General features: G+C 41.5%; 1 protein-coding gene across 17 annotated transcripts in view; it reads left to right on the plus strand.

Moving 5' to 3' along the window:
* LOC135486420 (uncharacterized) overlaps positions 1-18,609 on the plus strand; it is a 37,292-nt gene extending 18,683 nt beyond the window's left edge. For 8 of the 17 annotated variants that reach the window (XM_064769184.1, XM_064769186.1, XM_064769185.1 and 5 more), the window contains 11 exons: positions 629-6,908; positions 7,752-7,781; positions 9,160-9,351; positions 10,135-10,222; positions 10,603-10,752; positions 10,948-11,160; positions 11,388-11,588; positions 11,730-11,837; positions 12,751-12,771; positions 14,068-14,123; positions 15,089-18,609. In XM_064769184.1, coding sequence (XP_064625254.1) covers positions 629-6,908; positions 7,752-7,781; positions 9,160-9,351; positions 10,135-10,222; positions 10,603-10,752; positions 10,948-11,160; positions 11,388-11,588; positions 11,730-11,837; positions 12,751-12,771; positions 14,068-14,112 — 7,328 coding nt within the window. In that variant the 3' untranslated portion in view covers positions 14,113-14,123; positions 15,089-18,609. The other 9 variants (XM_064769190.1, XM_064769191.1, XM_064769193.1 and 6 more) reach the window with 9 other exon arrangements.
* Positions 18,610-19,774: the final 1,165 nt, after the last annotated feature.

A 19,774-nucleotide genomic window follows, 5' to 3' on the forward strand; every position in this document is an offset into this window, starting at 1 on the left:
TAAGATGGCTGTCGAATTACTATGCAGAGTAGAAGTCTTGAAACATGATGCAGTTTTTTTTGAGTAAATAGCTCACAACAACAATTTACATCCATTATTTTGACTTCAAAGATGGTGACCTGAATCTAACATTGTGCAGACAGCATGCAAAATATGAATTACATGTAAATCAGGCTACAAAGGTGTTTAAAGGCCACAGGCTTTCATCATTCTCACCTGAACAATCATTCAGAGAGTTCATCGGCACACCTTACTATCAAAGAGCTTCCATGCCATCTAGTGTTGGGAAAATGAACATTGATTTAGAGGAGCTGATGGTTGCATCGCTCCCTGCTGGATACCTTGACAGTGCGCCTGTGTTCGAGCCATTTGAAGCGAAATACAAACAACTTTTCCCATGAATTTTATGCTTTTTGCGTGCAGTGACATTTTTTCCTGAAATGAGTATAAAAGCCATGGTCCCTTGTACCTTGCCAGAGCAAATAAAGATCCTTTGCCACCTGGTTGCTTTGGTGTTGCATATTGTTCCTGAAACACTGTATACCAATGCATGTGTTTTTTTTGGTGTCTTTTCAGTTACAAGTGATGTGTTCTACCAATGCATGTGTTTTTGTTTGTGTCTTTTCAGTTACAAGTGATGTGTTCGACCCTGACATAGAAGCCATGCTGATGGGTGCAGGACAACAACCACCTAAACAGGGTGAAGAGCATATTGAGTACGTTGATGGGAGGTGCTCATGCTGTCCCTATGGTTATCACATCGACTTGACTTTCTTGGGACACATGGCGGATAAGGAAAACCTCTTAAAGCTGAAGAAGATAAAACGAAACAAACGAAACCTGCGGAAGTCAATGGAAGTTTACATGCAGTCTCAGGACTCCGACAACCAAGCACCACCTCCTGATCTTGTGCATAATGAATCTCTTCTAACAATGGTCGAACAGGATGAAAAGGCCACGAAACGAATTCTCAGTGAAATCGATTCCTCAGTGAATGAAACTATAGAATCTATAGACACCCTAATAAAATCTGGTCCACCGCAAAAACGGCCAAAGCCACCTGATCCCTGTGACAGTGACTTTAGTGTCAGTTCTGGTCCACAGAACACCTCCTCACCAAGACCGGCTCAGTCATTGAACACTAGTGGGTCAACAAGTTCTCTGTCTTCCTTAGACTCCACTGATAAAAATGCTCCACAAACATTAGTCCAAAAAACCCAGAACCAGAGGAGTAACTTGCACACAGAACACCATAGTACTACAACAAACATTACCAACATTATAACATCACAACAAATTGCTAAAAGTGTGGAAGACTGTTTGAATGAGGGTGCTGCACCTTCAGCTGATCCAAATGTTGTCACCCCAGACCAACTCCAGGCAATCCGTGATCAAATGAAGCTGAGTTTACAGAGAATGCGAGATTTGGAGGAGCAAGTGAAAGCCATTCCAGTGCTGCAGGTGCGAATCTCTGTGTTGAAGGAAGAGAAACGGCTACTGATGTTGCAAATGGAGGCTCAGAAAAATAGGAAGCCACCTACAAGTAACACACGGTCCATAGGTGTTGAGACCGACAAGAAGCCAAGAATGCGTTCAGTTGGCATCGAGGCGAACCAAAAGCCAACGATGTGGTCTGTGGGTGTTGGAGAGTGTACAGTAGATGAACCTGAAAGCACTACCACTGGGCGACGATCACGGAGCCAGTCACCATCAGGACGATCATTTGAGATAACTGAGTTCCAGTCATACAGGAGAAATAATCTGACATCAATGAATAAGTACTTTGGGAAGACTGGCAGTGGAAGGTCAACTCCGACTTTTGATGGGGCTGAAACAGTTGATTCTGCAGTCGGAGATGGCGATGTCTCAAAGATCTACTATATCCAACCAGACCTTGTTACAGAGGCACAGTTCTCCTTGGAAATGAATAGTCTTAGACCTGATCATGTCCCTGAACTCATCAGGTCTATGGACAAGGAGCAGGAAGAATTTGATGCTCTTGAGCGTGCGTTGGCTACTCCAGTGGATGAAAAAATGGCCCAATACTCAACACAACCGACTTCAAGGAGGCCTAACGAAAGGAGTGAAGAGTTTATCAGTCTTAAACAAGCACCACAGCAAGAGTTCGCACAAGATATTGATGAAATGGTTGTGCCAACTTATGTCAAACCTCGATATATGGGCAATGTTCCGATTGTTTCTGATAGCGTTCTGAAGAAAGAGAGTTTGCATCCTGAAGAAGAAGCTGTGGATCTGTCGTCTGCCCCGTTGCAGGAGAGTCAGCCAGTGGAAGATGTGGTTGATGCAGAAAGTGTCAACGATATTCAGCAGCCCGGTAGGTTACGTGAATCCCATACCGCTGAATACACTCATGTTCATGAGAAGGAGGTGGTTTACGTAAATCAAGCGGAGGTCAAGGTCGCACCAAGAGAGGTCAAGCAGAACATTGTCATGATTTCCAAATCACCAGAGTTAAAAAAGGCATCAAGAACTATTGGCGTTGGCGATGGTAACGTGTTTGAACAACCAAAACCAAAGATCATCAAACCAGTCAAACCACAGACCCGAAGTGTAGGATCGATAGTCCAGGCTGCAACACGGGATGTCGGGATAATGTTTGAGTCAAAGGCACCAGAGAAGCCCAAGCCAGAGACAAGGGAAATAGGTGTGGGAATTGGTGACCTTGATGAGATGAAGCTTATTGAGGTCGGAGAGTTTGGAGAGTACTATCATACTGTACCAATGACTGAAGAAGTTATGCAAGATCGACAACAACAACTTGAGAAACAACAGCGAGAATCTGGTGTGGTCAGCCAAAACCAAAGTGGTGGCCAATCATTTGGTCAGCGGACCATCAGGACTACCAGCTCCTCATCTTATTCAGAACGTAGAAATATTTTGTTGCAGGAAGAAAAGATAAAGACTGCCTTGAGAGACGCGTTGCATCGGTCAGTCAAGAGTGTCGCCATTATGTGTAAGATGTCTTCTCATGATAAAGGATGTTCGACAGACTTAGTAAAGAAGTGGGATAAAGGATGTGGAGATGATACTGTCGACGTGGATATCCGGCCAGCAACTGAGATTCGCTCCATTGGCATTGATGTCAAACCGCAACGTATTAACAAATCTACCGCAATAGATAAACCATTCTCTTATAATGCCATGACGAACACCCCTATTTCTCAACTGAAGGATAAGTCTACAAACACTGCAAAAGTTCAGACCTACCCTGCATCTATTCAAACAGAGGTCAAACGCACCTACAGTGTAAATCTTGGGACCGATATGAAAGTCTTCATGGCAATGGACCAGATTAAGAACACTGCTGTGAACACTGATACACCTACGTTAAGAAGCGCTGAAACCAACACCGAAAGGAAAGCGCTGAAGAGTGAAAACTATGACTTTTCTATATATTTTCGGGAGGGTACTTCAAACACTTTAGAAACGTCTGCAAAGGACTTGAAATTGACAGATCGGGGTCAGAATACTATGAAACCTGAAGCAAGAGATAAGGAGATTGAGGAACGGATTGCTTCTGAAAAAGCTAGAGTTGCAATGTATGCACCATCTAATGGTCATGATAGTGCTGATGGGGAAGTAGGGTCAGGTTCGCACTCTGTTACCACACGTACTGTCGGATACGAAACTAGTCCTCAGGTTATTGTGAATAGGCGCGTCGTTAGTCAAGAGTATACAGAATCTACAGAAGGTTCAATGCCTATTGGTGGCTTCTCTCAATCAGCTGGTGGTCATAAGACAAGCGATGGTTTCAATGGATCATCTGGCGGTAATGTGTCCGGCAGCCTCAGTGGATCCTCAGGAAGTGGTGTCAGTGGATCATCTGGTGGTAATATGTCAGGCAGCCTCAGTGGATCATCAAGCAGTGGGTTCAGTGGATCATCTGGTAGTAATATGTCAAGTGGCTTCAGTGGATCATCAAGCAGTGGCTCCAGTGGATCATCTGGTAGTAATATGTCAAGTGGCTTCAGTGGATCATCAAGCAGTGGCTCCAGTGGATCATCTGGTGATAATATGTCAAGTGGCCTCAGTGGATCATCAAGCAGTGGGTTCAGTGGATCATCTGGTAGTAATATGTCAAGTGGCTTCAGTGGATCATCAAGCAGTGGCTCAAGTAGATCATCTGGGGGTAGTATGTCGGGCGGCTTCAGTGGATCATCAAGCAGTGGGTTCAGTGGATCATCTGTTGGTAATATGTCAAGTGGCCTCAGTGGATCATCAAGCAGTGGCTCCAGTGGATCATCTGGGGGTAATATGTCGGATGGCTTCAGTGGCTCATCAAGCACTAGGTTCAGTGGATCATCTGGTAGTAATATGTCAAGTGGCGGCCGTGCGGAATCAGATGGTTCTACATCTAGAAATGTTGAAACTGTTACACGTTCTACCATCAGCAATTTACAAATGGGTAGTGGATCATCTCGGAGTGCTCGCATGTCAGGTTATGGCGTCTCTGACACATTCCCAGGTGGTCGATTCACTAAATCGTCAAGCAGTCTGGTGTCAAGTGGCGGTGCTGTGTCAGGAGATGGTTCAGCAAATAGTTCCGCTGATAGATCGGTTGAAACTGTAAGAGGTTCAGCTGGCCCCACTTTACAAATGGGTTTCAATATGTCTGCTGCCTCAGGTACAGGCGGTGAAATGGACAGTTTAGGAGCTCATGTGCAAAGAGACTCAGGATCTTCAAAGATGAGTTCATCGGGTAGCTTTACGCAAACAGTGTCACTTTCAACTGGGGGAACTGGAGCAGAACACTCAACAGCAGCTATTAATTTGTCAGGCGGACATTCCAGTTCAACAACAGAAAGTAGTGGATCATCTTTGAGGGAACCGTTAAGCTTGCCTTCAGACTCATACAGAGAAACTGACATCATTGACAGCGAAGTCTCAAGTGATCTTTCATCTGCTCCTAGTGTAGATGCTGGACTGAGTTTGTCTGGAGGGAACATCTCCACATCTGGATCAGTTGGGACATTATCGAGTGGGAGTTCCTCTTTAGACGGAGTTTCTGCTGGAGGTCAGTTTGTTGCAAAGAAACCAGGATCCCTAAACTTGAGTGGGAATAGTTCTAGTACCACCAGTCATGCCCAGTTTTCCACCTCCAGTGTGGTGGGTTCCGGAGAGACCAGGATAAGTCCTTCAAGTAGGACGAAAAGGCGTTCAAGTAGTGAAAGGTCCATCCAGGAAATGATGGGAGGTAACCTCGGAGGTGGCGAATCTGAGATAACCACAACTGAAACAAGTGGACTTGAATCTGGTGTAGGAGTGACTGGTGGTGCATCAATGAAGGGCAATGCCGATGCAAGCCTGGTCTTTGAGAATAAAGCTGTTCTGAGTAAGTTTGGTGGTGGGTCGTCTGGTGATGGATCAGAGAGTGGTTTCATGTCTCGCTCATCTAGCGGCCGGATGTTGAACTTACAAGAAGGTGAGAAGAGCCCGGCAATGACATCAAGTACTGGATCATTAAGTGAGGACTCACTTGGGGTTACTGTTGGTGCGAATGATGGTGCTACACCTGGAACTGGTGGTAGGAGAGTCATTGTTTCCTCCAGTGAGACCGTCACGACATACTCATCATCTGAAGGTTCATCGGTTGGAAGTTTGGATATGATTGGAGAGGATCAGTTGTCATCTCTGCCTGGTGACACAAAGAATGTCACATTTGGTCTTGAGAAAGAGGGCGATAGCGATTCAGAGCCAAGTCAGTCAGATGTGTTTGGGCAAGAAAACAATGGGACCATAATCAGGAAGCATGTGGTGACAACAACAAGAAGTTCCATTCCAGTGAGGAGCAGCCGTAAAGAGGTCCGAGTCCAGCAAACAGTTGATCAAAATGGCAATAAAAATTCCAACAGACTCTCATCTGGATCACCCATTAGGGAATCAGGCTTTGGACTCCAAACCTCTGGATCTGGTAACATGAGTTCCTTAAGTTATGGTTCGTCTCCCATGGGAACTCGGACTATTGTTGAGGGAAGCACTGAAATTACTCATGAATCTGGATCATTGTCATCAGCATCGCCGAGCAGCGAAAGTGGCTTTGGAACAGGACTCTCTAGTTATGTTTCTGGTGTGGAGTTTGGTAGATCACCTGGATCTGGCTTTGGATATCGAAGTGTCTCTCCAGGGCGCAGTCGGACCATAGTAGAGGGTAGCACTGAAACAACATATTCAACTGGAAAACATTCACTAGGCTCATCTGGTGAAGAAGGTTTTGGAACGCAAGGCCAAAGTGTTGGTGCGGGAGGTCAGGTGTATTTAGGTTCCAGTCTTTCCCCAGGGCGGACGCGTAACATTATGCAGGGCAGCACAGAACTTACTCAGTCCTCATCTGGTGGAGAGAAAGATCTGGAGGTCCTTGCTCAGCTGAAAGAACTTGAGAAAGACATTGAGTCTTCCCACGCAAAACATTTTGAAAGTATGGGATCTGAGTACGAATCGGGGTCTTTAGAGGGAGACATTGAAGCCGCACACAACAAACACTACGAGAGTATGAAGTCGAAGTTCCTGTCTGGTGCGCTGCATTTAAAGGAAAAGGAACATTCCGAAACTGGTGAAAGTTTCCTCACAACTGGTGCTATCAATTTGACTCCTACAGCTGTGTCCAAGTTAGAGAGTTCGTCCATTACTGTAACCTTTGGTTCATCAGGGCTTCCTAAACTTGCTGAAGAAGAGGACCTAGAAAATGCTGACTCAGATGATGATGAAGGTGCGGAAGGGAGCAGTTCACCCGAAATGTCCAAGTCCATGTCTGAAGGGTCCTTAGAAAGGAGTGGTTCCTCAGGCGGGTCTACTGGTTCTCTGAAGTCCATTATGAAGCGCTCTGGCAGCTTTGAAGGCAACAAGGGACAAAGGAAGGAGATCAAGTTTGCTGTGGGAACAATGGGAGGGTAAGCATCCTTTAACTCTTTCCTTTATCTTATTCTGTTTTTATGTTGATTTTACCCATGTGCAGATTTAGGTCTCAGGACTCTTTACCTTGAGAATTGGGTGTAAAAAATAAAAAGTTGCATGAATGAATTAACCATGTCCCCATCATGTACTTGGGAGTAGGCATAACTCCTTCTCCGAAAAAGTGCAGTGAATCAAACTAATGAAGGATCAATTCATCTGAAGGTCAATTCTTAAAAGTTGCATCACTTCTAATGAGCTCATTTGAAGAAAGATTTGAAATGTTTGGTCTGCGTTTTCCTGTTAAACTGATTGCTGCAATTGGCTGTGATGTGCTTCTGCATTGTTAATTTCTCTCCTGTAGTGCCTTTAGAATAATAGTAACAGCACAGGTTTTGTTTCTGGCTGTTAAATGAAAATTATTGCTTATGGCATGAGTTAGGAAATCATTCTTTTTAGATGGGTTAAGGCGCATTTAAAACTTAACTTTTAAGACTGAATTACACCTGTCCAGTGACATCTCTGAATGAACTTTTGCAAAGAATTAGATACAAATTGAGAAACCACTACCATACCTACAAAAATATTTGAAATTCTCTGAACCTATTCATAAGATGAAAAGCTGTTATTTCTCCCAACATTCAAGCTCCATCTTCGCAGTGTTTGGTGAGACAGGTACAAACAATACCTTCAGTACTGTGAGGCATTCTCTAACTTGGCTACATCAAAGATGTCACAAGTTAGCTGTAGGCTAATGGGCTAGTGGGAGGCAAAGTTGTAAATGCGTCTTAGCTCTCTATTAACCTATGTCCTTATGCCTTGGCTTGATTATGTACTTGCAGTGCCGTCAAGACCACTGAACATGTCCAAAGGTGGTGTATAAATACGTTCATGATATTTTAGACCATGATTTTTTCAATGACCAAAAGGAATGGTGATAATAGCTGCTATGCGTGTGCAACATTCCAGATATATCCCAGCTTATTTCAAACTGCAGTTGTTAATCAAAACATAGCCCCATTGAAAGGTCTAATAATTTTGGTTAGAACTGGAGTTTAAATCACACCGTCATAACTAGGAATCATGCAGGAAAAAAGGTTGCATCGTGCTTGTTTGTGCTAGAATATGTTTTATATTCATACGACATTTGAATCAGGCCTTTCAATGGGACCATGTTTTAGTAACTCTTAGTCCTGTTTTATTGATGGCTTTGCATGCTTCTTTCTATTGCAATTTAAAATAATAAGATAATATTATTAGACTCCGCACTTAGGAGTATGAAATGATTGGAACCTGAACTTAAGTGTTAATGCCTGGAGTTCAGGATTTCGACCCACTGGGATGGTCTTCTATTAGTAGATACTGGCACACTCCTGAATACCTATGCAGGAAACTGTGTAGGTTAATTTAGCAGCAGACTACTTGTAGCATCCACACCCAGACGAATGAGGTCTCCAAATTGCCGAGCAGCGCACCACTTGACCAATCCAATAGCATCCTCCGAAGCACAGTTACCATTATCATGCACTTGTGTAATTAGAACCTTAGAATCTAGCTCACCGTATTGTCCAGAGAAAGGGGTGTAGGGGAGGGGGATCGAGGGAGAAGATATCTAAGAAGAAAAAAATACATCTGATCTGGAAGTGTGAATTTGCTATTATCGTGTTTTGGTAGTATGGAGCTACTTACATTTAACTGGGGTCTTGGTGAATTTCTTTGTTGTTTGCAATGATGGTAACCACTGTACATGTCCTAACCTTTTAAGTGTGCCTTAACCTTTTCACGGTGGAAGCCATTCCATTTTCGGTTGCCACCAACTCATGCTTAGCGCTCAGCAGTGGATAGCAATGCTGTGCATTGGTTACTTATCTGAATGGGCAAATATTTTTCAAAAGTGTTGCCATCTATAACATTTGGATCAAACTAAGTTTCTCAAGTGTGAGTAACATGATTGGAGAGGCGAAGGAATAAAAAATTTAAAATGAGTGATGTCTTCATTCGACCAGCCAACATGTGGCCATGGACGGCAGCACAATGACATCATATCAGTCACGCACTGCACTCTGTGAGGACATAAACGTAACATCGGCGATGTTGTCATCAATAGTCACGTGTTTGCTGTGCAGACTGGCGGCATCGCACGTCATCTATGGAAATAACTGCAGCTCCTCCTGTAGGATATCTGCTTGTTCTTCGCTAGTTTGCCTTGCCATGCATGCGTCTCTATCATGCGTCCGTCCGTCTTTCCAGCTATGTTTCAACAAGCTCAGATGATGGCACGTCTGAAACAGAATCTGAGAGTGACAGTGATACGGACACGAGTTATGAGGAAGGGTCTTATGATGGCCGCCAGGGCTGCATTGTGTACCTGTGCAAGGATGATGAAGCTATCGCTCAGGGCATACCAGGAGCGAAAATGTTTGATCAGAATATACGAGAAACGTAAGTCTGATGGGGGACTACCAGAGTGTACAGTGCCTTGAGGGAAGGTTTTCTGACATGATTTGTATGTGAAGGTCAGGATCCAGTTCAGTATGAAAGCAATACAAAATATGATTTAGATTTTGTGTGGTAATGTTGGTTGATATTGAGACCAGAGTAACCAGTGTCTTACCCAAGGTCTAGAAAAGTGCAAGTATTTTGGAAATAGGACCTTAAGAGCTAGCCTCCATACACCTGCAGGCTCTTCTCCTGCTCCTGTGTTGGCAAATTGCTATTGGATGGAGAAATCAAGGATGCTAGTCAGGGTTCTGTCATGGATCCTGGCATATTGCTTGCTTGCTTTTGTTAAGGTGGAGGAATTTCTTTAAAAGTAAATGATCGGTGAAGGTTTTGCCTATATCCTTTTGTGTCTAGCTAGATTGCAGCTTCATGTTACCTTTGCCTTGCTTTGACCTGAAAAACCTGCTTTCATGTACGCTGCAGCCAATGGTTAAACACATGGCCGAATGAGTCGAAGGCAACAGATTATTGACATTGCTGAGCTGTTAAAATTGTCAACTTTCATTTCATTGTGCCAATGGACAAGGGGATGAAGTTCTCTTTTATCAATGATACCAATGCAGTGTTAACAGCAGAGACTATCTTGTCATTCAGTCGATGCGGTTTGTCAGTAGTTTTGTCGAGTAGTCATTCTAACTTTTCACCAACTAACATCCTCCTGTCTAAGGTTGCTCTTCCTCCCCACTATTGTTTTGTATTCAGTTATGAATATTATGATTGCAGGTTTGACCTCAACCCCGAGATGAAACAGTCCTGTATTGCATATAGTGAACATCTAAAGGGAGACAAGGAACTGTCTGAGGAAGAACAGGTAAAGATCAACTGCTTTCATCAGTTTCAAACTTAGGACCAATGCACAGCATAAAGTCCAGTTCCATTGCTTATCGTCCATGTTTTGAAGAAGAAGAAAATTGCGTTTTATACAGGGGGATAACTTCACTCGTGGATGAAGAATTGCTTGAAAAGAGTATCAAACTTTGAAGTAAGATGCTCCAGTTATCTGTGTGTTATTGCCGGTGTGACTTTCAAATGAAATTCGCGTCGGTCAGAAATATCAGATTGACTCAAACATTCAATGGATGTGATCGATACCAATGACGTTAAGGGTGATGGCAGGACGCCGCCAACAAGACTGTCTTGTTCCTCACCAAAAAGCAACCTCCTCTAAACAGCATTGATTGTTGCTTGCAGAAAGTTTGCATGGCTACGATCCAGGCGGGATGGTTCAAGGTGTCCAGTGAGAGACTGTCCAACCCACACCAGGTGGAGGACTACCTCTCCTCCTTCAACGAGTTGTGCCGAGATTTGCTACCATTGATCATCAACCAAGCTGATGCAAATGTAAGTGATTTATCATCATGATCATCTTGGGCCTGAAGTTTTGCAGTCATTTGAGGGACTGTGCCCTTCTGACAATGTGGCACCACACTGCTCTGTACTCAGCAAGGCAGGTTAACCATCAGCCTTTCATCAATCTTGCAAGCTACAACCAATCATTGAATTTGATTAACTTATATGTATGATAATCTTTTTCAGGGCAACTGTGCTATCCACTATGCCGTCTCTCACTGCAACTTTGAAATCGTCAGCCTTCTCCTGGATACAGAACAGTGCAATGTAAACGCGCAGAACAGAGCTGGATACACACCAATCATGCTGGCGTCCCTCGCTCAGGTTCAGATAGACAGACATAAGGAAATCGTGCGGCGGCTGTTTAGAGAAGGGGATGTGAATATTAAAGCTTCACAGGTGAGCTAATCTCAGCAGTTTGTTGTATTGAATGTCAAGAGAAGCTTCTGTGTCATATTCCTTTCAGTCAAAAGCATGGTCAAAGAGAAAGAATCAATGGCACCCCAGAGGAAAACCCTGCCTTCCAAATTTGATAAGATATCAAAACCACAAGAATTGCCTTATTTCCTTCATAGTCCCTGTAAAAAGGTTGCTGTAGTTCTACTTTCATTGTTCATGTGTTTCAGGCTGGCCAGACTGCTTTGATGTTAGCCGTCAGCCACGGCAAGAAAGACATGGTCAAGCTACTCCTGGATTGTGGTGCTGATATCAACGCCCAGGATGAGGATGGCTCGACGGCGCTCATGTGTGCCAGCGAACATGGACACACAGACATTGTCAAGGTTCTGCTGGCACAGCCGGAGTGTGATCCATCGATTGTTGATCAGGTATGTCCTCTGTCTTTGCCCTTTAATCTGATTGAGGAACCTGCAGTGTGAGTGGTCTGGTGGTCCTGTTTGATCTTTTTCACTGTGCGTAATTATATACTGTATACCCAGAACACTAAAATAACACACTTTTATTTTCAGGATGGGAGTACAGCTTTAGCAATAGCCATGGAGGCAGGCCATCGGGATATAGCAGTTCTTTTATATGCCAAGAGGGGTCCAAAATCTCCGGTGCGGTCACCAGTGAGTGTAAGTATTAAGGGATGAAAAGATCATACCTTGTAAAATCTTGAAGACGGAATGTGCACGCTTGGTAATGGTGCCGCCGGGCCACAAAGGGCAGTTTCTAAACACTTTGCTTGGGTAGTATTGAAAATGTTCCTCTAATCATGACCCTTCGTAATGATATGTCTATACGATCACTTGCTTGGGTGACAAATTGGTGAATGGTTGCTCTATTGCTGCTTGCTGTTGCTTATACTCCGTTGAGTTTTGTATCCAGTCATACATGTGCACGGTAGATTTTGCTCCAGTGCTCATTCAATCGCACACGTAACTGGATACAAAATCTTGAAATTAGTTCAAACATTTGCCACTGACTCGGAGTCCTCAAGGAGTATTGCCAACACTGAATGTTGATATTTCAATTTTGATTCGTTGTCTTTTTTTCGGATAAAAAATGCTATCACCTTGGCGCAAACCTTCTGTTGGTTTTCTCTCTCCTTGAGCTGACATATCTTCTTTCTCTCATCTCTCATTTACAGATTCTATCTAACCTTAACAATTAATAAGTGACATAGGTAATTTTGTCTAAATCAAAATAATGCTAGTGAGATGCTGCTTCATAGAGTGAATTATTGACAAGCTTGTGCTATTTTCCCTATTAACAATGAGCCTGAGCTATTCTACCAAAAATATATACGCCTGCCTTATATATTTTTATTCTATACTAATCGAATAAGCTTGAATAAGCCTTCATAATGCTTTCCATGTGTGAGTTATGGAATCAGAATTAGTGATGAAAGGACAACTGTTCTTGTCTATTATATAGTTATATGGATGTTGCGAAAGGGTTAAAGATTTAAATACCCGGTATTTTCATCATGCATACATATATATTCAACATGTTTAATTGTGTGTTGGTGTGCTTCCTGCTTATTAGGAGATAACCATGCTACTGCAGGTATGAACTAATTCATCCTTCAAACTCTGGTGTTATGTGTTGTAAATGCACTTGTGAACACTCACCTTGACCTTTACCCAAGAGTTGATGATCAATCACTTTGACCTTCACCTCTGAGAGTTCTTGAACTCACACTTTGACCTTGAACCAAGACACTTCTTGATCACTTCACCCAGGATGGTTCTGATAACTCACCTTCACTAGAGACAGTTTCTGACCCACTCACTGCGGCCGTACCCAAATACAGTCGTAGGTTACTCACCGTGACCTTTACCTGTCCATTAGAGTGCTTGTTATTCACTTTGACCTTCTCTCAGTAGAGGCCTGGCTTGATGACCCACCTTCACCTTTACCTAAGCCAGTTCTTGATCACTAACCTTGACCTTCACCAGTATCGAATTTGATCCCCCACCTGGATCCTCACCTGTGACAGTTTTGGTTCACTCACCTTGACCTTTATTTAAGGTTGTCCTGAACAAGATTGCACAGTTACCAGAGTGAATGATAATTCAACCACCCATCTGCCTTCCTGGAAGCAATAACATGCTTGTGTTGGGTAGACATGGCTGAATGTGTTGTGATTGCACCTAAACTCGCACACACCTGCAACCAAATCTGTACTTACATGTTGGACCTGAGAAAACACTTGTCTGTTGTTAGTGTGTATAGTTGTAATTATCAATTGTATATTGTGTTTAGTTTTAAATAAGTTGTATATTTGTAGATACATTCATAATCTCAGAGAGAATTTCGAAGTAATTTCGTAATCAAGTAATTTCGAAGTGCATTTAACCGCTGGTCAGTAGTCGTTCATTGTTCAGCACTTCAAAACCAGATGTACTTTGACCCCAACTTAGTATCATTACTCATGACAGTCGAACTCTGTTTATCAATTTTATTCTCTCCCACCAACGAAAATGGCAAAGTCTGCAGACAAGATGTGTGCCGGCCGTGGATCTTGCCTAATAGTTTGACCATAAAACTTTAGAATCTATATCTATTTCTGTCTAATGTCTAGTAATCTACAGAAATGAAACAACCAGATTTTCTGTATTCCCTTAATTTTCATTCAAACAACTGCATATTGACAACCAGAGTATTCCGAAGCCTGGGGTCCAAAAACAACTAGTTCAGCTAGTTTTCACAATTTGGTCATGGGATTGGAATAAGGCTCCGCCCCTTTATTGTCCTCAGAATTCCCTGGTTGTCGTAGCTCTAGTCATTGCACTATAGTCTCGCTCCACTCTTGCATGCTTCTCTAGTCTTTACATTATGCATGCTTCTTTTTGACTATAGGGTTTCCATCAGTTCAAATTCAAGGGAAAGAGTCCTCCTCACTAGCCGAAGCTCAGGTAATGGATTATGCATTGGTATACCACACTGTAGTGCTATGCCGAAGTGCAGAACACATTCAGAATAATCTCTTCTGAACATAAGTCGCCTATCACCGCTTGTCTAGTCAAGCAACCCAGTTTAAATAAAGTAAGGATTAGTCAATGTGTCTCATAAGAAATTGAAAGACACCAAAGATTGGTAATGCCTATCAATGCTTTTGGCTTTTGACTCTTGCCTTATGCAGGCAGGTTACAGGTTGCCAAATGTCATTTTTGATTACAAGTGCTCCTTTGATTTTTGGATCCATACGTGGTTTGTTACCTTTGTTCAGAATTAAAGAGAAAAAACGCAAGAAATATAGTCAATAAAACGGATAGTGTATGGAGTTGGTGAGCAACAACAATTGATTGATTGTAATTTTACCCCGCTTGATGCAACTGATGCCAATTACCCATGCTTTTGCTCCTAGTTAAACCATTCTCCCCTTCTGAGTCTGTTGTCATGCATCTTGTTTATATTTCCACATTCTGTTGCCTTCTTATGTTATAGCAATTGGAAAACTATACTGAAAGTTATTGCAAATGTAACTATTTCTGACCTTTAGAAGTTGGTGTCTTTTGACAGGTCTGTGAAGTGCTGTTTTGTGAGGAAAAAAGATATTGTCTTATCATCTTTCTTACGTCCCTTTAAGTTTCTTTAAACTCCTTTTCATGCTGATGACAATGGCATCCTCTTTGCTGCTAACAGAAACTGTTCATTTGATAAGCATGTGTGGATGGTGTATGAAATGATTGATATAACTAATTTGCCTAACTGCGGCCCTAACAATAAGTCACTTTGCTTGGACTGTCCTGCGTTGCTCTGTTTGGCATGTGGTGAACTTGCTCTGCTCTGCTGTTTGTATTATGCTGCATTGCTGATAGATGAAATATTTGGTGGAGTTAGTGACCTTGTTTCTAACGGCTTTCTTTTTGTCTTGTAGCCATCAGAAAAACTGAAGGAGATGCTGGGAACAGAATGAGAGCCCTGGGACTACCGGTGATGTTGTGATAATGATGAGATTATGTCATGTGAGGCTTCCCAATCGCGAATCATGGATACTTACTAGGGACATCTGTTTGTAAACCAGGCCCAGCACCTCTCAAAACAGCCTATTAAGAGCGCTTCTTAATGTGCGGGTTGATGAGGGCTAGTATGTTGCAAACTTGAGAAAGAACGAAAAAATTCATCTAAGATAATCGTTCTAAAACATCTTGGTTACATTGATGTTTTGTTTTAACAATAGATTTTGTTTAGCCTTTTTTTGACCACAGCCATAAACACTTGTTTGGCAGTGCTGCCCACAGGTTACACAGCAATATTTTCCCGAAAAAAACTAGCACTTTTACACACTCACATGTAGAAGCGCTCTATAAGGATTTATATATATTGCTAAAATTTGTATATTTCATATTAACTCGGTTGACCAAACCTAGCGGACCACAATACTTGGCATTTATATAAATTCACACATATGTATATAGGAACTGCAAGATGTAAATATGAATTATTTTAGCCCACCAACTGTAATGATGTCCCGAGGCTGCCATCTAGGATATAGTGTAAACCCCTTTATTTTTTGTGAGCCTGACATTTTCAAGATTTTTGCGAGAGGCGGTACCAATCGCAAAAATGTTAGGGAGCCCAAACATTAACTTTACGGTTTTATCATTGGAAAATGCACCCATTTGCAGTAAGAAATTGAAGCAATATCTGAAATGCATGTTTTCGCAAACGTATAGGGCTGCGGAAATAGAGGGGTTTAGAGTACAAAGGAGTATAAGATCATGTTTGTATTAAATCGAAATAAATTTTATGTAGCAGTATAAATATTTTGTATTTTAGATGATAAAGAGTTCATGATAGATTTCTACATTCCTTTTTACAGCGTCTTCCGACATGCAAAATTTTTCTTATAATGAAGATGTGTCTTGTATATGTCAACCACCAGGTGTCAGTGGCACTAGCGCCATGGCACAAGTTGTCATTTTCTCACTCAAAAACATATTGCTGTCTCCATGTTGACACTTTGTGGAAAAGTAGCCATAGCCATAGGAACTGGAAATCTATTAAGTGCATTAGAAATAGGTTGACGAATTATGATCGCTGCTGTAGGGTTGCACTCATTTATTTTTGCACTTGTTTACACCAAGCCGCTTTTTTATGTTAGGCCCACGTGATGATCTTAGCTTGAATTTAGGATGTGTTGTAGTGTTTAGGCCTATTGCTGTTCAAATTTTTGGTGATGATAAAACTATCCTGAGACAAATATGATTAATTTCCTGTACATCTTGGCTGTATCTCAAACTTTAGGGTCATAATCATGGAATGGAAGTGTGTTCCTTAGACCCCATGAAAGTCTAGTCTTGAAGGCTGCAGTGCTTGGGTTTTTTTGGAGGGAGATGATTTATACCACACTGCAGTAACAAATTTCTTCCTTTTTGTTTAAAATAGAGGTTGCTAAATGTTTCCAACCAGTGGCCTTCCTGCTGAATTTGAAGAAAATGTAATTTAGTGTTTACTGCAGATTTTAAAACTTTGTACAGTTATTCTGGAGAATACCATGCAATGTCGAAGGGACTATGGCACAATCAGTATAACTAGGTGAGGATGATATGTACCGGTATTGTGGTACTTTATTTCAAGACTTGAATATTCATTTCAGTAGTTGTTACCCATCGGTTCAGATTAGCATTGTATGTATTGTTATGCTCTGACAGCAAGTGAAATGAAAAAAATCCATCTGTCAAAGAACACACCTGCCGTTTTCATTTACTTGCTTGGTAAAGATCAAATGTGGTGCAAAAAAATTATAACTTTGTAATTTGTAAATCTATGCATTTTATAAATACTTACATTGTAACTTAAGTAATTAACCATGTTTTTCAGGTTAGTCGGGAATTTGTAATATATTTAGCCAGCGTAACATTTTCTAGATCGTTAAGTTGTATCAAAAGCCTGAACGGCCTACATTTTTTGTATAGCGGTATATTTTATCGAGAAGAAATGAGAAAGGTTTTATACTTTGATTTTTTACTGGCCTTATTCGTAACAGCAGAAACCATACTGGGTTTTTGGTAACTAGTGATGACTCCACTTCATGTACTTTGAAATTTTGTAGTCATATTTTATTGTATATATTTCAACATCTATGTATAGGCTAAGCTTTTGTAATACAAATCTCTACAACAAAACAATGTATTGTCTGTTTTAATAATTCTAAGATTGGTGGTCGGAATGCTTTCTAATTCTGATAATATTCAGCTAAAGGTCTGTCAGTCACTCATATTGTGTGTATCACAAGGATTGACCACAAATTATATTGATTGAAGAAGATGAAATAATTTGTCAAGTTAAAATAAAAATCGAAAAACTTTTATCTGAAGTTTTTAATGTCTTTAGAAAACTGGCCTCCTGGTTGGCTTGTGGTGTATGTGTGTTGTCTCCTCTGTTGGGGTGTATTGGAAGCCAGTAGTCTCTGTAAGGTACCCAAAGCCTTAGCAGAGAAAGGACTGGTAGGAACACTGCCATCTATTGCAGACTATTTGTGTTTTGCCTAATGTCTTCTTGGACTCTTTCACATTTTCCTCTTTAAATTCAAGTGGCCACAAAGTGTTCTTCTGCAGAGATAGTGTTGTCAGGACTGGTGTACTGTTAAATTGGTCAGGAAGATTATATAGGCAGAGGTGCAAATACAGACTTTAGCTCTAGCCCTTGGCCACTAAAATAATGGAATGCAGTTTTCTTTGAGTCATGATTAACATCAAGTATATCTAATGCAAACTGTTGATGCGTATAAACATGGCCACTTGGATATCTCTCCATAGATGTGATGTCAGCATCTCACTCCAGTGCGAGTGCAGATCTGATGCTATCACAGTGTTCTTTCCAATCCTGGAGACTGTTTTTAGGTGCACATCTCCCATGCCGAACCAGCTGTCAATTTCCACTCTCAAGGGTATTGTACTCAAACATCTAGCAAAAGTTTTATGCAAAATACTTCAGAAGCACGCTGAATAAGATAAGATTCTGTGATTACAGTCCAGAGAATATGTCATTGACCAGCACTGATCAATTTTGAAATACTGAAAAAGCATCATTTTTTTGTGACTCTGTGTGATATTATTGAGAATTCTTCCATGGCCTATTAAAACAGTATAGGGGTACGATTACTTAAAATATTGTCCAAGCGTGTAGCTTGTTAGTTGGCAAAGATTGGGTCCACCAGCTTTAAAAAACTGCTTTTTCTTATAAGCACCAAGCGCTGTAGAAGTGTTTCAGAAAAGGCAAGATGCCTTGCACCAAAATTTCAGGTATTTGTAAATCATTTTGTACAGTAGAACTGATGTAGCCTAACTACTGATATGATGACAACATTTCTTGAATTTGAAGATGATATTACATGTAACTATGCTACTGCTGCTTTTGTAGGCACAGGCTAATAAAAATAAATTATTTTCTGAATCTTTCTTGTGTTTTTTCTTCATAAGCCACTTGATCATAAAGTTCCATTGAGGTCAGGCCATTCTATCACAAGCCCCTGTGGAAATTCGGGACATTGTCTCACAACCCCTCATAGGAAATTGAGAACATTGTACTTCTGAAGACTCTTGATCTGAAGGTGCTATTTGACAGTGGTCTTAGATGGCAGCACCTCGGTCGAATAGAAGTTAAACACTCGCGAACATTATAATTCTCTCCATGAAAGGAACTGATGCTGCCAGTGCACATTTCTGTCCAAGTTGCTGACATAATAGTTAATGGCAGTTGCAAAAGATGAAGTCCTTCAATCTCTGAACGGGCTCAGTTGGGAGCACTGATTATTTCGAAAACGCTTTAGTTAATGACTTGGTATCATATACTCTATTTGGCATGGCTCGTATGGTACTCGCGTCTTAAATGTAGTTGGCGTCTCATCTACAAATCACAGCAGATAAAATGGCCATTGATGTTTTTCAGATGTTATAACCAAAAGCCACAAGTTCTAATGGTGTCAATATTTACTGACGGAAATTTCATTTGGTTGCAGTCGAGAAATCGATGGTATTGCCCGCAAAAATACGGCGGCAGTTGCTGTCGTTTGGTTTCTTAAGTGCAACTGGGAGTTTGGACGATGAGACGGATGATGTTTAAGTTCTCCGCGAAATATTGATGGTATCGAAAACCCCTGAGGATGACTGTGCCAAGGGCGTTTATCTCGGGGCTTAAGGTGTTAATCATTTCCGCTTCAAGGTGCGGAGCTAAAAACGCATTGTCTTCATAAAAAACTCCGCGCACTTCCACGAAAATAAAAAAGTATATGTAATTTGTTTGCCGATATCATTTTTGCGTGAATTTTTTACAATTCGCAAATAATAGAACATTTAATCCAGTATTTTTGCGTTGGCGATCTACATTCGCTTATATCGACTACTTAAAAAAACAGACAGGGCGGTAACAGCCTCAAGGTTCTCCTCTCTTCACATGGGAGTTCATCCTAGATACAGTTTAGGTAATTTCATTGGAGATCCATTTGCGCTATTGACAATTTTTCAATATACTAGTTATCTGGCAAAACGCTGCCACGCACATCAACCCTCTTGCTTGCTCTGAAGGCAGATCGATAGCTTACAGGGTGGAGAGCCTTATT

Source organism: Lineus longissimus, chromosome 4 (assembly GCF_910592395.1).
Source record: "Lineus longissimus chromosome 4, tnLinLong1.2, whole genome shotgun sequence".
In the NCBI taxonomy this organism is placed as follows: domain Eukaryota; kingdom Metazoa; phylum Nemertea; class Pilidiophora; order Heteronemertea; family Lineidae; genus Lineus; species Lineus longissimus.